General features: G+C 48.0%; 2 protein-coding genes across 3 annotated transcripts in view; one reads left to right on the top strand and one right to left on the bottom strand.

The window, feature by feature from the left end:
- The window catches only part of ANTXR1 (ANTXR cell adhesion molecule 1), a 126,053-nt gene extending 123,902 nt beyond the window's left edge, over window positions 1–2,151 (top strand). The window contains exon 18 of the mRNA XM_032230097.1: window positions 1,149–2,151. Within this exon, the coding sequence (XP_032085988.1) occupies window positions 1,149–1,415 (267 nt within the window). The 3' untranslated portion in view covers window positions 1,416–2,151. The remainder of the gene's footprint in view (window positions 1–1,148) is intronic.
- Window positions 2,152–8,491: 6,340 nt separating this feature from the next.
- Window positions 8,492–16,325, bottom strand: part of GFPT1 (glutamine--fructose-6-phosphate transaminase 1) — a 45,529-nt gene continuing 37,695 nt past the window's right edge. For both annotated transcript variants that reach the window (XM_032229136.1, XM_032229137.1), the window contains 2 exons: window positions 12,207–12,368; window positions 8,492–11,482 (listed from right to left, as the gene is read on the bottom strand). In XM_032229136.1, coding sequence (XP_032085027.1) covers window positions 11,438–11,482; window positions 12,207–12,368 — 207 coding nt within the window. In that variant the 3' untranslated portion in view covers window positions 8,492–11,437. The remainder of the gene's footprint in view (window positions 11,483–12,206; window positions 12,369–16,325) is intronic.

The raw sequence follows: 16,325 nt of genomic DNA, 5'->3' as shown, positions 1-16,325 counted from the left end.
CCCACCTTAAAAGAGGCACCAGGGCTGTTTTCCACCACCACCCCCTCCCCATAACAAGATTATTCATAGGATTGGCAATGCGGGGGTGGCTTAATTAATGGGGCAATCACTTGCGGGATTTGTGCAGCTGTGTTTTGCATTTGCATGATAAACAGTGGCTTTTGAAGGCATTTGTTAGCCAGCTAGCCAGCTTCAGTGGCTCTTAAAGCTGTCCGTAAACCGTTTTATCTCTCCCCTCCTCCCAGTCTCTGCGTTGAAAAGAAAAATCGCTAACAGCACAATCTTGCATGCGAAACAAGGCATGGAAAGGATTACATTTTCAAGAGCTGATATTCTTTGCTGTTTATGAATATTTATCTCTTTCTGTATAGAGTATTTTAACGCCTAGGTAGCAATAAATACAGGTAGCCGTCAACTTACAGCACTTTGGTTAGTGATGGTTAAAAGTTACAATGCTACTGAAAAAGGTAATTTCCCTTTCCTTTGTGGGAAGCCAAGAGGGAAGGCCACAAATGGCCCTCAGGGGGTCACAGGATGCTCCAATCGTTGAAAATGGATAGGTTAGAATAGGAGGAGATGAGAATACAGCTAGAAGGTACCTTGGAGGTCTTCTAGTCCACTCCCTGCTCAAACAGAACCCTAATCCTAACCTATATCATCTCAGACAAAGGACTGTCCTGTCTCTTCTTAAAAATCTCCAGTGATGGAGCTCCCACGACTTCTTAACCTGTTCCACTTGTTAATTGTCCTCACTGTTAGGAAGTGTCTCCTTAATTCCAGGTTGCTTCTCTCTTTGATCAGTTTCCAACCACTGTTTCCTGTCTTGCCCAAAATATTCTACTCTACTCTACTCTATTGTTCTATAATTATTCTATTCTATTCTCTAATCTGTGGAATAGCTTGCCTTCAGAAATCATGGGCGCTCCATCACTGAAAGTTTTTAAGAAGAGATTGGACAGCCATATGTCTGAAATGGTATAGGTTCTCCTGCTTAAGCAGGGGGCTGGACTAGACAACCTCCAAGGTCCCTCCCAACTGTGTTATTCTCTCCCCTCCTCTCTCTTCTCTTCCCACAACTTTCAGAATTAGCAATGTGTCCCGTTTTTGCATTGGCCTACTCTGAGGTCTCGTTTTTGCTTGTCTTTCAGGGACGCTGCATTAACTTCACTCGAGTGAAGACCTCCCAGGCACCCCCCAAGTACCCGCTCAACAACACCTACCGCCCTCCATCCCCACCTCCTGCCCCTGCTTACAACCCTCCACCCCTTGCCCCCATCTACACCCCACCGTCCCCAAGCTCACCCACGCCCCCCACCCCTTCCCCACCTTCCACACTGCTTCCGCCCCCGCCTCATGTCCCTCCCCCCAATCGGGCTCCTCCCCCTTCCCGCCCCCCTCCCCGCCCTTCCATCTAAAGGCCCAGCCCCTCCCTTCCCCAGAAGCACTTCTCCAGCCGTTTTCCACGGTACTCTTCCAATTCCATGAACAGAAGTGGCCTTTGCGTTCTGGGCAACAAAAAGAAGAAACTGGTTTTATTGTTACTCTTTTTAAAAAACAAAAACAAAAAAAACCCTGATGCCTCAACTGGACCAGAAATCTCAAACCACCTGTTTTCAGTTCTAAAAGAATCTTTGCAAATCATAAGAAGGAAGAAGGAAGGAAGGAAGGAAGGAAGGAAGGAAGGAAGGAAGGAAGGAAGGAAGGAAGGCTGCGTGATAAAGATGGGAAAGAATGGCATCTCTGGGCAAAGCCAGTAGTCCCTGGAAAATGGATTTCCCCATAAATTACTGGTGGGATTCTTCTTGGGGTCACAGAATCCACCTCAGCACAACAAAAGGCGATTCCTACCAACTGGGCCGATGCTGCTGGAATCTCCTACCAGGGGGATGATATCTTTCATGGGCCTGAACTTGTGTTGTGTTGCTGCAAGAAATACAGGATACGGCTACGGATGGAGAGCAGAAGGACAGCGGGGCCTTCCAACTTTGCAAAATCGAAAAGAAAACCATGTAGCTCTTCAGCTAAGGACAGGCAATCGAAGAAGTTGGAGAGCCAGACTAGGATGGGAAGAAGTCCAATCATCCTGGGCCAATTTTCTCAACACCTGAAAGCATCAAGGAGTTGATTTTATAGGAAAAACCACAAAGCCGCTGGAAATAACGCCAAAAACGTTCTCCTCCTCCTCAGATTCTTCTTAATATAGGTGACCAAATGGGTCAAATTCTGGGTGAAGTTTCCTGCTGGCCAGCTTAGAAAAATAACCAACCCAATTTGACAGCAGGACACCAGAGTCAACCAGGGTGAGATGCAGAGAGAACTGGATTAACATGACAATTATATACGCCAAGTGTTCCCCCCCCCTTTTATTCTGAATAACTATGGTTAGAATGTGGATTGTCGGAGACTCCCAGGTAGAGTTTATATCAGAGGTCTTCAAACTTGGCCACTGGAAGACTTGTGGACTTCAACTCCCAGAATTCTCCAGCCAGCAGAGTTGCCAAGTTTGGGGACCTCTGGTTTATATTATGAAATCACTCGCCTCCAAAAGAGATTCCTATGCAGGGCGGGGGGGGGGGGGAACAAGACAGCTCTATTTCCATTTCTATGTCTTCCACTGTTTTCCTTTTCCTTTTTCTTTTTTTTTTGCTGGTTTTCTGTTGCCATAAAAGTAGCAATCAAAAAGGGAAAATGAAAGAACGAAGAGAATTTGGATAGAGCTGAGAAATGATGGCCTTGTTTGGAGATGATAACCAAGATTTTTTTTTCTCTTCAGCGGGTTCATATATGTCGGCTTGGTTTTGTGGATTGTGTGATGGATGTCTAGAAAGCGAGCGGAGCAGAGAGAATTTTTTAGAGGTGTTCTAGATCTGTCTTTAGATTTTCTGGGAAATAGAAAGAGGCTGGCAGGAGGAGGTCTGATGATGTCTCCCTGGCTGGATTCACTCATCCGATTAGCCTGGGTTCAAATGGGATGGGTACAGGTAGTCTCCGACTTACGATTGGGCCCAAAATTTATTTCGCTAAGCAAGACCATTGTTCAATGAATTTTGTCCCCCTTTCCAACCTTTCTTGTCACAGTTGTTAAGTAGATGCAGCTCCCCCATTGATGTTGCTTGTCAGGTCACAAAAGGAGACACTGCTACCGATGAGTCAGTTGCCAAGCATTTTAATTTTGATTCATGTGACCATGAAGATGTTGTAACGGCCATATGTGTGGGAAACAGTTGTAAGTCACTTTTCCCAGCACCATTGGAACTTCCAATGGTCACTAAATGAACCGTTGTAAGTTGAGGACTACCTGTGTCTTGTAATTCAGGAATCCCATCCAACCAGAGTTCGGTTGAGCCATTTGGGGCAGAGTGGCTTGCTTGTGTTATCCCAGGTTTAAGGGGAGGTTCAGCCAGCATCTCATGGTCCCCTCCAGTTCTGTCCTCTAAAACCCCTGGATGCCTTGGGACTCTTTGGATTGTGATGGATAGAAGAAAAGTAGAAAATAACTTAGAAATGCAGAAGGTTGCGTTGTGTGCAAAGCACACCCCCAACTCTGCAAAGTGAGATGTGAAAGTCAGTTTTTTTTTTAAAAAAAATAGCAATAGCAATAGCATTAGACTTATATACCGCTTCATAGGGCTTTCAGCCCTCTCTAAGCGGTTTACAGAGTCAGCATATTGCCCCCACAGTCTGGGTCCTCATTTTACCCACCTTGGAAGGATGGAAGGCTGAGTCAACCCTGAGCCGGTGAGATTTGAACAGCCGAACTGCAGAACTGCAGTCAGCTGAAGTAGCCTGCAGTGCTGCATTTAACCACTGCGCCACCTCAGCTCTTAAGAATGGACCAACTCACAGAGGTCCTTTCGGGAGTCTCTACTTGGCTTTTGACTGCACAAGGATTAAATTCAATAGGATCTTTTCTAAGGCTGAAGCTTTCAACCTGATCTGTTTTCATGCCAGCAGAGACCGAGAGATTCCCAGGGATCTACTAACAACAAAGCAAAACACTAAAACAAGCAATGGTCTCTGCTCATCCCATCCTCCAAGGACTAAAGAACAAAGTGTGAAAGGATTCGGTTGACGTTAAGCATGAAAAACCAATGTCCTGGGGGAGGGGGGGCAACACACTTAAACCCAGAGATGCTTCTTCAGCACCGTACAAAAGATTCAACAGCTGTTTTCCAGAACAGGTAACTACTGTGTCTGCAGGCAGAACAGTGAAGAACCCCCTCCCCCAACACACACACACTCACAGCCTTTTGGCCTCTGCCATGTGAGATCCCTCTCAAGAAATAGCCTTTCTTTGGGTTGCAGTTTGTGATCCATTGGATTTCCCCCCCCCCCGATTTACCTCTTGGCGGGGGGAGCCATGACAACCAGTTTGGCTGGTTAGCAACGGTTGGGCACCATCAGCTTGAGTTTCCATCGTTGAGTTTCCAGCACCATCATTCTTGAGTTTCTTCCAGATGGAGCTTGCTAGATTAAATCAAGAAGGGATGGATGGGAATTCCAGGAAAATAGCTCCGAGATTTTGTCAGGCTTTTGTCAGGAAGACGAGTCAATGGCAGAGCAATCTCCCCAGTGGAGGTACCCCGTTTCCCCCAAAATAAGATAAAAAGCCCAATCGGGCTTTTGAGCGCATGCACTAAAATAATCCCTCCCTGAAAATATTGCAACACAGCAGGAGCCATGAGGTGACCACGCTCGCTGCCTGCTGCACCTCAAAAATAATAAGGCCTCCCCAAAAGTAAGGCCAATTTTGCTTATTTCGGGGGTCAAAAGAAAATAAGACTCTCTCTTATTTGGGGGAAGGCAAGTCGGCGGTCACAAATTCTTGTGATCAAAGCTTTACCTTTTGATGTTCTATTAAAAAAAAAGGTTGGGTCTTCCATTGCATGGCCCCCATCTGACTTTGCCCCCTCCCCACAGATAGCGTTCTTGCTGTAGTCGTGTCATATAAAAGTAGGTTTTTACCCCTCATAGTTGATCCACGGTGCTTCAAAATGTGCCAAAAATGCTTTGAAAAACAATCCCATGGTTTAAACTGCTAAGCGCATGGGGACAACTTGAGAGGGAGTGCAATTTTAAATAGCCTCTGGTTTTATTAAAAGTTTTTGTCTTCTCAATTGTAGACTCAAAAAAGAATATACATTCCTAGGGGAAAGAGTACGAAATAATAATAATAGTAAAGAATTGTAAAATTAAAGAAGGTAACACAAATACAAATAGGCACGAGTCCTGCGCACAAGTGAAAAGCGAAATTCCAAATCTAGGGTGTATATATTATTGTGTGCTTGCCATATTTCAAGTGGAAGCATTTCCTATTGGGTGTGGATAAAAGATCTCGGGGTGGGTTTTTTTTCCCCACATTGTAGTAAATTATTATAAAGCCAATGATATTTCATGGCATATTATTGTATCAAGCTGTGCTTGTTTTGTTTTGTTCTCCTCTATGGTTGTATTGCTTTTATTAATGTATATTGTCTGTTAATGACAAGCACTTCCTTTACATAGCATTAATTGTGATCACCGGCCATCTTCCACCCAACCAGCGAGAAAACTGGTGGGACACCACTTGTGAGCTTCTGTGGAGACCCTGCCCATTCCTTGCCCTCAATTTCCATTGATTTGGCTGGTTGCATTGCAGGAGAAACCCACCTCCCATGGTAGAGACCACTGACCCATGACAGCACAAGCCAGAACTGGAGAAAGCAATAGGGCAGAGCTGGCTTGAGAATTCTGGGAGTTGAAGTCCACAAGTCTTCAAGTTGCCAAGTTTGAAGACCTCTGCCGTAGGGTTTTACATGCTGGGAAGGGTTTCTGTGCATCCTCCATCCCTTGGCGGCAGCTTTGACAAGGGGGGACATCCTGCAGAAGCCCCCCCAATGTCCTCACTCCCCATCTCAGGGACCAAAGGAAATCCAGGCAGCTGCTGTTGCAGATGATGCCCAATACTTCTACAAGGTGTTGCGTGTCTCAGCAGAGTCAGCTGTTTCGTAAGACCTGAACCCCAAGCCATGCTTGAGTAGGGACCTCCCACGTATAAATGGGATGTCAGCCTTCCAAGTCAACAGAACTCCCAGGTAGGCAGGTTCCCTCAAAGAAGTCTATCGGATACTTCATATTGGCACAATTGGGGAAAGCCGAGTCTGAAATTTCCCCCGGCTTTCACCTGATTAAAAGTTTCTACTTACACACACTCACAAAACTCCAAGTCACTGGTCATGCTGTCCAATCAAGGTACTGAGCGGTTGCCTGGTTACTTGCTCCTCCTCTGCCCAGCCACCTGTGAGAATGTCCTTGGTTCCCACAGGAAAACTCAGTGTTGAGTTTTCAATTCACTGTTGACACAGAGGCTTCCAAGATGTGACGGTGTCGCTAGAGCGTGGGAGAGTGCTTTTTCCCAGGGCTTGGGAGAGGCAGACCCACAATTGCTCAGATGGTTTTCCCTTTCTTAGTGTTACCAGGTATCACAAACACGGCCAGCTCAAAGCACTTCCAGCACCCAGAAGTGAGAAGCCAAGACTGGAAGTGCTGAATTTGGCTCAGTGACACTTTAATGTTATGTGACAGTGAGGTTGAACTGGGGTAGTACAAATGTATGTACAGACAATACTGTGTAGGTATTTTCTCTTAATAGGTCTCGTTGTATTAAATAATGCAAAATTAGCCGTTCTAAAGAATTCCCTGCAGAATGGAGCAAGGTCAGATTCAATTGACCAGCACTGCAATGTTGTTTTCTCATACAATTTTTGGATATATTGCATTATTTGGGGGGGGGGGGGGGTTGGAATTACAGAGCTGCAGATGACAACAGATCAACCTTGGTGAACTAATTTGTCATCTGTGGGATTATGAATTCAGTGTGGTCCAGGGACTCCTGCTTGAGCAGGGAGTTGGTCTAGAAGACCTCTAAGGTCCCTTCCAACTCTGCTCCTCTGTGCCCAGCCCAGTGGGCCAAATGCAGCAGATTGGGAAGACCCAGATGGAAACGGCAAATGGGGGCAACTGGGTGGATATCAGGCAATTTGTGATTCCTCAATCAGCATAAAGAAATTATTCTGGGCCTTTGGCTTGTTTGCATGAGTCATTTTTTTTAATGCAGTCATTATTTTGTCAGTTCTGATGTTATTAAAAAAATAATCTGAGCTTTTGGTCTTTATGTTCCATTTGTAGAAAAAAGGAAGTGATGAATGAGGCAGCTGGCCTGGAACTCATTCAGCAGCCACCCCTCCCTTTCTTACTCCCCCTCCCCAAAATATTTGGTCTTGGTATTTGTGGATGCCACCTCGACCAGTGACTGCAGCTGCATAATTTACACCACTGAATTAACAGCTTTACGGGGCCCTATTGGTTCAGTTGATGTGCATGTGTACCATTTTAATTCCAAAATAATATTTAAGGCAGGGGTCTCCAAACCATTTTAATTCTAAAATAATATTTAAGGCAGGGGTCTCCAAACATGGCAACTTTAAGACTTCAGCTCCCAAAATTCTCCAGCTGGCTGGAGAATTCTGGGAACTGAAGTCCACAAATGTTAAAGTTGCCAAGTTTGAAGATCTCTGATTTAAGGGATCATGGAGACCATTAACCAACTTACTGATTGGTGTATAAATCCACATTCATATCAAAGACTTGCCAACAAATAGCTGTCCAGCCACCTCTGCCTGACACAGAGAGAGAGGGGGGGAGTGTTAGTTAGTTAGTTAGTTCCTTGTCTAGCACCTATGGAGATTTTCCCAATGTTCAACCAGAATGACTTGGACATAACTGTTGGGACCACACAAGCTGTTCAATCATCCACATTCCAGCTTCGAGTTTTGTTGTTTGGCCAACCTGAGATATGTTACTGAAGAGTTCATAGACCAAACTGCCTTGAAAGAGAACGTCCACTGGCCCAGAAGATGGTGTTTGAGGGAAGCCCCCTCCCCAAAGAGGCGAACCACATTACAAGCCCATAAAGAGATGGGGAATACTTGGCCCGTTTGCCAAGAATGTGGGCACACATGGTTTTGCCTGCCTTGAAGATGTTCTGCAGATTCAGCCCAACGGGACCAATTTGGGAGGTGACTGACCACTGGCAGAGTCCCTCAAAAGCTGACGGTGTGGAATATGAAGCCTCCCCAAAGTTGCAAATATCTGCACAAAAATATTATTTTTTTAATAGAAAAAGCTTGGGAAGAGGATGGTAGTTGCAATGGTGTGAATTCAGCTTTGATCTCTTTTTTTGTAGAAGTGTGAAAGAGGTGAAGTTTTGATAACAGTTGGGGAACAAAACTCTGCCAAAACAATATACTCCAAGAAGCCTTACGCAGGGAAATTCATAAAATGACTCCAAGCAATGATTTCCAAGCCAGGGTGAGGGTGAAATGACAGACCTAACCATGCAGATATCTTCACTTTATTTTTTTTTACTAAAGCCCACTTCAGACCAAATCTGGGTCACTGTAGCAGCGTTTGTCCCCGTAGGAACACCATCGATCAAAGATGCTCCAATAAGGAAGATTACGCAATTGTCTTTATTCAAAGAGCAAAGTACAAAAACAAAACAAAACTGAGAGAACAACTGAAATGATAAAAAGTTCTACAGAAAACAAACGATGGTCCCATCAACCAAGGCAAGCCAAAGATCTACATTCAGGAGGAGGAATGTGCGCCCAGGTGTTTCACTTTCACACATACACACACACACACAGCCCAAGCCAGGACCGAATTGACTCCGCAAGGCAGAAGACATGAGGCCAAGCACCCTGGAGAGGAGTGGTGCCCAACCTTTCCAGCTTTGCAAACTGGCTGGGGTGGGGAGAAATGGGTTCCAAGTGAGTGCCAGGCGTGGATGTGCGCACAGCTGCATGGTGGGCCCTTGTGTGTGTGCGTGAAGCTCACATCTATCGCTTGCACGAATGGTGCTTCATGTGCACGAGGCAGTGCCTGCCGTCCTCACAAATGGAGGTGCGTACAACGCACTCGCCTGCCACTTGAGTGACCGGATTCCTGGGGTGTTGGAAGCACGGGGAAGCTTCCTGCAGAAAATGAAGCAGGAAGAGTAGGGTAGGGATATCCAACCTTGGCAACGTGAAGACTTGTGGACTTCAACTCCCAGAATTCCTCAGCCAGCTGTCTGAGGAATTCTGAGAGTTGAAGTCCACAAGTTTTCACACTGCCAAGGTTGGCAATTTTGCTGGCTGAGGAACTCTGGGAATTGAAGTCCATAAGTCTTCAAGTTGCCAAGGTTGGAGACCTCTGCTCTAACGCGTTCCCTTACAGCTTGGCCTCCTCCCTCCTGGCCTTGTATGCTATGTGGCTTCCAATGGAGAAATAGGCCACAATAGGCGTGGCTATTTTTTCCCCTGTTCAGCGCATTCTTCCTGCTATGCGCTTCCTTGGCCGACTTAAGAGTAGTGGAGACCAAGCTGAGTGAAGAGTCTCCTGCAGCCATCCTAAGGCTTTTGACTGTTATGGACAGCTCAGATGGGAATCTAGCAGCCCCCAAGAAGGATGGGGACCAAGCCTCTGGACATGACAAAAATACCAACATTGGCCAAGAAACTTCTTTTCATAATAAAATTTCTGAACATTCCAGTGTTCGCTGCAAACTACCATTTCATTCATGAGCGGAAAGCATCCTTTTAGAATGAAGATGCTGTAGACTCCTATACACTTAGGAAGCTGTCCTTAAATTAGCCTCCGAGTAATGGGTACTACTGGTCATTTCCCCACCCCCGTGCACAATAAGAATGGATGTGTCACTCTATTAAGATATTTCTTATCCAATAAAAGGGTGCTGAGAACAGGTCTAGATTCAGCTTACCATTATATCCTGACAAGAGTTTAAATTTCTGTTGAGTTTCTGTGCAATTTGCTTTTTCTCCATTCTAGAGGTACATCAATGAAAGCCATTTTTTAGTGCCAATGTCTGTCCCATTAATCAATCAGAAGGAAGTTGAAGGACGGCAATATTTTGGCCACTCTGGATTTTTATTATATTCGCATCCTCTCTAGATTTCAGAGCTAGAGGATGCTTTCCGGAGGCATCGATTTCTCTTTGGTCCCTTCTGTATTATTCCCATGGGGGTCATTTTAGCATCCTTTTAGCTCTCCTGCCCAACACGGAAATATCAGCATAATATCCCCAAGTACAGAGGACTGGGCTGGTATAAAAGATTGTGCAAAGCAAATCTATTTGGATTGAAGGGAATTCTGCACATTTCTAATAAACTGGAGAAGCACTGGGGGATGGTGGGTGGGGTGATTGAAATACAAAAATGCACCAGTCATTTCTCACAGTGGCTCCAATTCAACATCCGCCAGCGTTTTTCCCTCTTTTTATCAGGAATAGGAACGCTATGCAGAGTAGACCGAAAATACATCCAGATGGAAGACACAACTCCCTCGTTCGTTCCTGGTTCTCGAGATTCCCTGGAGACCTCCAGATGCCTTCCCAGATGAAGGGAAATGGGAGAAGGACTCAAGAGCTGCCCAGTCCATTTCTCATTCAGCCACACCGGTTCAAGGCATACCTCTTGTCCCCCTCTCATTGCAACTTCAAAGGCTAGCATTTCTCTTCGATGCACTGAAAAATAAATTCCTTGAAAAACCTTTTACCTTCTTCGGAGAAAAGGGATTTCTCAGCTCCTCACTTAAAAAAAAATGCCAAGGCTAAGTCAACCTGCAGTCGTTTGACTGGACTCCCATTAAAGGCCTGGCACAGGGCCTTCACATCGGAAGGAGCAGCTATGTAGACCTCTGTTTACGGACGGGGGGGGGGAGGTATTTCCACCCCCTTTTGCAGGGCTGAAGGCGTGAGGCCAAATTCCAAAATGCAGGCCTGTGCAACCGAGGAGGGATAGACGATCCACCCACCACGAGTGGGCTGCAAAGGGGAACGCTCACAGAACAGATGTCTGGGGTTGCACACATGTGGACTAATTGGGAGGTGAGGAGGGTGGAAATACACTCGCCAACAGAAACCTTGGAGCCAAAAAAACGTTCACCCAGATTCTCCCAATGGTGACAACAGAGCACTTATGGGAAAGAAGGCAGCTGATATTGGAGCCCTTCTCTGTTGTATGCAATTTCATTTCCATATCCCTGTACGAGCTCCACCCTCTCAACATCCTAGAGATAACTAGGAAACAATGCAATTTTATATAACTGATGAGGATTTTACAATAAACAGATTTTGGTTGTTGTTTTTTTTTAAAGGGAGAAAAAAACCCCAGTACTCTCGACTTCGCTGCCACTGGACAATGCTATCAGGAGCTTCGTGGATTCAGCTCCTCAACTATCACAAATGCAACAATTACAGTATAAAGATTTTTTTTCTATAATGGAAGTAAGAATTGATCACGGGAGAAAGGTTTTAAAATCAGCGTTTTTCGGTACCAAAAGTGAAGGAGGAGATTGGGGGGGAGGGGATCTCTTTTGTCAACCTTGGGCGAGCCCCTCATTCAACCGTCACAGATTTGGCCAGGTTTCTTGGAAAGTCAACCTAGAAGAATGAAAATGATATACGCAACCTGTTAAAATCTTTGTCATAGTAGGAATTGAGGAGCCTTGACGGTTCCTTCACACCGGCTTAGCTCAGAAGTCACAAATATCTGCTTTTACATTTCCAGGAATTGGCTAGGTCTACTTAACCCCCCTGACATCACAGCCTGAAGTGAGCTGGGAAGGCATAGTGCAGGGTGTGTGTGTGTGTGTGTGTGTGTCAAACTCGATTTCATTGAGGGCCACATCAGGGTTGCGTTTGATCTTGGGGGGGGGGGGGGGGGGGCATGACCGGCTCATGACTCGTGTTGGGGGTGCCTGTGGTGGCCCCTAGCACTCTGCCAGGGAAAACTGGCTCCTAAACTCTGTTTTCGGCTGCCGCAGCCTCCTACAACCCTCTGCCAGTGAAAATGGAGCTCAGGAGGGCCGTGAGCTCCATTTCCATTTTCACTGGTAGAGAGTTGCAGGAGGCTGCGGCAGCCAAAAATGGAGCTTAGGAGCTCATTTTTCCTGGCAGAAGCACCACGGGCCGGTCCTTTGATGTTTCCAGGACGGCCTTGTGGGCTGGATGTAAACGTCCCGTGGGGCGAATGTGGCCCGCAGGCCTTCACTTTGACACCCCTGGAGTAGTGGTTCCCACGAGAAGCCCGATGCTGTATTATTGAGGGTTTTGGGGGCTAGTCGGAAAGAGAAAAGCTTTAGGGGATCGGGAGAGCGTAACTTACGTCGTAGCCTCGCAGAACAGCCAAATGGAATGCCAGCAGCTGTAAAGGAATCACGCTCAGGATGCCCTGCAGACAGTCGACCGAATGGGGGACTTTGATGGTTCGCTTGTTATTTTTGATGGTCTCGATATCTTCCTTATCACAAATCACAACAGGCCGCCCCTATGTTTTAAAAAAATTAAAAAACAGAAGTCTCCATCAATTCGATCTAAGCCTCAAAGACACACATGGGAGCCAATCTGTGAGAGTTGGACTCAGAAAAAAAATATCAAAATATTGTGTTTCCCCAAATATATGACCTGTCCTGAAACTAAAGCCTTGCCACATATTTCAGGTGGGCAAAAATATTGCCCCCACCCCCGAAAACAAGCCCCCAGGACAATACCCCCCCTCCGGCCAGGCAGAGCACCGCTCGCCGACCTAGCGGTATCCCAAAGGCGCCAAGCCACGGGAAAAAGGTGGGGAGCAAAGGCGCTCGCGTTGCTTGGTGCTTTCGGGGTACCGCTAGTTCAGTCAGCGGCACTGTGGCCAGCTGAAGACGGGGGGGTGCCGGGCAGCTGCTCCCTTGCGACCAGGCTCCCAAAGATCCGGGCACAGCCTTAGGGTCGAATGGCTGTGTTGCGCTGTCGCAGCAACACAGCAGCCATGAGGTGACCACGCTTGCAAGCAAGCAGCCGCCTGGCAACCCCCCTTTCCAGCCAGGCAAAGCGCCGCTGACCGACCAGAAGTGGTACCCAGAAGGCACCAAGTAACGCTAGTGCCTGTTTGCCGCCCTCTGCCTCCCGCGGCTCGGCGCCTTCGGAATGCCCCTAGGTGAGTGAATGGGGCTCTGCATGGCTGGGAAGGGGGGCATTGCGCGAGCGTCTTTTCCGCTCCCCGCTCGCGCAACTTGCAGGCTCATGATGCCCTTGGCTAACTCTACAGTACCTGCAGAGCCAGGGCATCTCCGCTGCTGGCACCGCCCGCTGATTGAGGGTTTTTTTTGCGGCTTTCAAAGCACGGAGGACCCAAGCAGTGGGTGGCACCACCAGCAGAGATGCCCTGCCTCTGCAGGTACTGTAGAGTTAGCCAAGGGCATTGTGAGCCTGCAAGTCGCGGGAGCGGGGAGCAGAAAAGACGCTCACGCAACCCCCCTCTCCAGCCATGCAGAGCCGCATTCACTCATCTAGGGGCATTCTGAAAGCACCGAGCCGTGGGAGGCGGAGGGCGCCGAACAGGCGCTCATGTTGCTTGGTGCCTTCTGGGTACCGTTAGCTCGGTCAGTGACGCTGTGCTCGGCTGCAAAGGGGGGTTGCCAGGTGGCTGCTCGCGAGTGTGCTCACCTCATGGCTGCTGTGTTGCTACCGCGACAGCGCAACACAGCCATTCAACCCTGAGGCTGTGCCTGGCTCTTTGGGAGCCCAGTCGCAAGGGAGCAGCCGCCCGGCAACCCAAAAACAATAAGCCCTCCCCTTTAATAAGCACAAGGCCATATTTCGTGGGTTAAAAAAATATAAGACCCTGTCGTATTTTCGGGGAAATATGGTATTTAAATGTGCCTTCCATCTTGCCTTTTTTTGGTACACACCCCTCTTAAAGACACACACACACACATTTTGCTTAGAAGAACAAAATTAAATTGTGGTAGGAGAAAACGCTTCTTCAACCATTCTTTACTTGGGATGTATTTCCATTTTTCTCAAGGGTTTAAGACCATGGCTTGTTTAATCCGAATCGAACCGAGCACTTTTGACAGCATGCACCAAGGAATATATCAGGGCATTAAGGACAACTAAAAGAACACATATTGCCACCTTGGTTGCGTCTGCCGAGTCCCGCCCAGCCGCCCTGTTTAGGATAACCCGCTCCCTCCTAAATAGGAGGGAGGCAGGGGACCCCTTACAGGGTAAGGCTGAGGAGTATGTCCAGTTCTTGGCGGACAAAGTTGCTCGGTTTCGGTCGGACCTGGACTCCACTCCTGCAGATCCAGCCGAGACACAGGGGGATAACTTGGCAGACCATCTCTGGGTTGAGTTTCAGGATGTTGCCTCTGGGGATGTGGACAAGGCTATGCGAGCTGTGAGCGCCTCCACCTGTATACTGGACCCGTGTCCCTCCTGGCTGGTTGCCAACAGCAGTGAGGTGACAAGAGGCTGGATCCATGCGGTCGTCACTGCCTCCCTTCGGGAGGGGCACTTCCCCGCCGCACTTAAAGCGGCGGTGGTGAGACCCCTCCTGAAGAAACCATCCTTGGATCCAGCCGTTCTTAATAACTACCGTCCAGTCTCCAATCTTCCCTTCGTTGGGAAGGTTGTTGAGAAGGTGGTGGCCTTCCAGCTTCAGCGTACCTTGGAGGAAGCTAGTTACCTTGACCCCTTCCAGTCCGGCTTCAGGCCCGGTTACAGCACAGAAACCGCTTTGGTCGCATTGACCGATGATCTCTGGAGAGCCAGAGATGGAGGCCATGCGTCCATCCTGGTTCTCCTTGACCTCTCAGCGGCTTTCGATACCATCGACCATGGTATCCTTCTGCGACGACTGCGGGAGGTGGGAGTGGGAGGCACTGTTTTGCAGTGGTTCTCCTCCTACCTCTCGGACAGGTCGCAGTCGGTGTTGGTGGGGGGGCAGAGATCGTCCCCGAGGCCCCTTACTTATGGGGTGCCGCAGGGTTCGGTCTTATCCCCCCTACTATTTAACATATACATGAAACCGCTGGGCGAGATCATTCGGAGGCACGGGATAAAATACCATCAATACGCGGACGACACACAGTTGTATCTGTCCGCCCCATGCCAACTCAATGAAGCGGTGGACGTGATGAACCGGGGTCTTGAGGCCGTTAAGAACTGGATGAGAGCTAACAAACTGGTACTCAACCCAGACAAGACCGAGTGGCTGTTGTGTTTCCCTCCCAACAATTTGGCCAGCGTTCCATCACTCAGGCTGGGGGGTCAAAATTTACACCCCTCAGATAGGGTCCGCAACTTGGGAGTCCTCCTGGACCCACAGCTGACTTTTGACCATCATTTGTCAGCTGTGACCAGGGGGGCATTTGCCCAGGTTCGCCTGGTATGCCAGTTGCGGCCCTACCTGAATCGGGAGGCCCTCACAACAGTCACTCGAGCCCTTGTGATCTCTAGGCTGGAATACTGCAATGTGCTCTACATGGGGCTGCCCTTGAAGAGCATCCGGCGACTTCAGCTAGTCCAGAATGCGGCCGCGTGAGTGATCGTGGGTGCACCACGGTTCGCCCACATAACACCGATCCTCCGTGAGCTGCGCTGGCTACCTGTTGATCTCCGGGTGCGCTTCAAGGTGCTACTTACCATTCATAAAGCCCTCCATGGTAGTGGATCTGACTATTTGAGAGACTGCCTTCTGCCGATTACCTCCCTCCGTCCCATCAGATCGCATAGAGTAGGCCTCCTCCGAATTCCATCCGCCAGTCAGTGCCGACTGGCGACTACGCGGAGGAGAGCCTTCTCAGTAGCAGCTCCGACGCTTTGGAACGATCTCCCCGTGGAGATTCGTACCCTCACCACCGTCCAGACCTTCCGCACAGCCCTTAAGATCTGGCTATCCCGTCAGGCCTGGGGATAAGCCCCTAATTTCGCCCCACCCGAATGCTGAATGAATGTTGTGTTTTATTGTTTTATTTTATTATATTTCACATTTTCTTTTTGTGTTTTGTCTTGCACCCCCTTCCTACAAATTGTAAGCCGCCCTGAGTCCCCTCAGGGAAAAGGGCGGCCTATAAATATCAAATAAAATGATTTAAAAAAAAATTATGCTAACTGAGAACAGAAATTCCATGATAAAGTGACACTGTTGTTAAGCTGAAAAACTACATGACTGTGCCACTTAGCAATGGCAGTTCCAACAATCTTGGTTGCCATCCGACCTCACCGACTGCAACTTCCGATTTCCCGTCGCCTTCCCCATTGACTTTGCTTGTGGGAAGCCGGCAGGAAAGGTCATAATCATGTGACTGCAGGGACACCACAACCAATGCCAGTACAAGGTCCGTTCATAACTACCACTTGTTCAATGCCACTGTAAGTTCAGTCACCAAAGAGCAGTCAATGAACGAGTGGTCATTAAACAAGGACCACCTCCTATTACATTTCCTCCCCAAACTTT

Source organism: Thamnophis elegans, chromosome 13, assembly GCF_009769535.1.
Source record: "Thamnophis elegans isolate rThaEle1 chromosome 13, rThaEle1.pri, whole genome shotgun sequence".
Taxonomy (NCBI): domain Eukaryota; kingdom Metazoa; phylum Chordata; class Lepidosauria; order Squamata; family Colubridae; genus Thamnophis; species Thamnophis elegans.
This window is presented reverse-complemented; position numbering and strand designations above follow the sequence as displayed.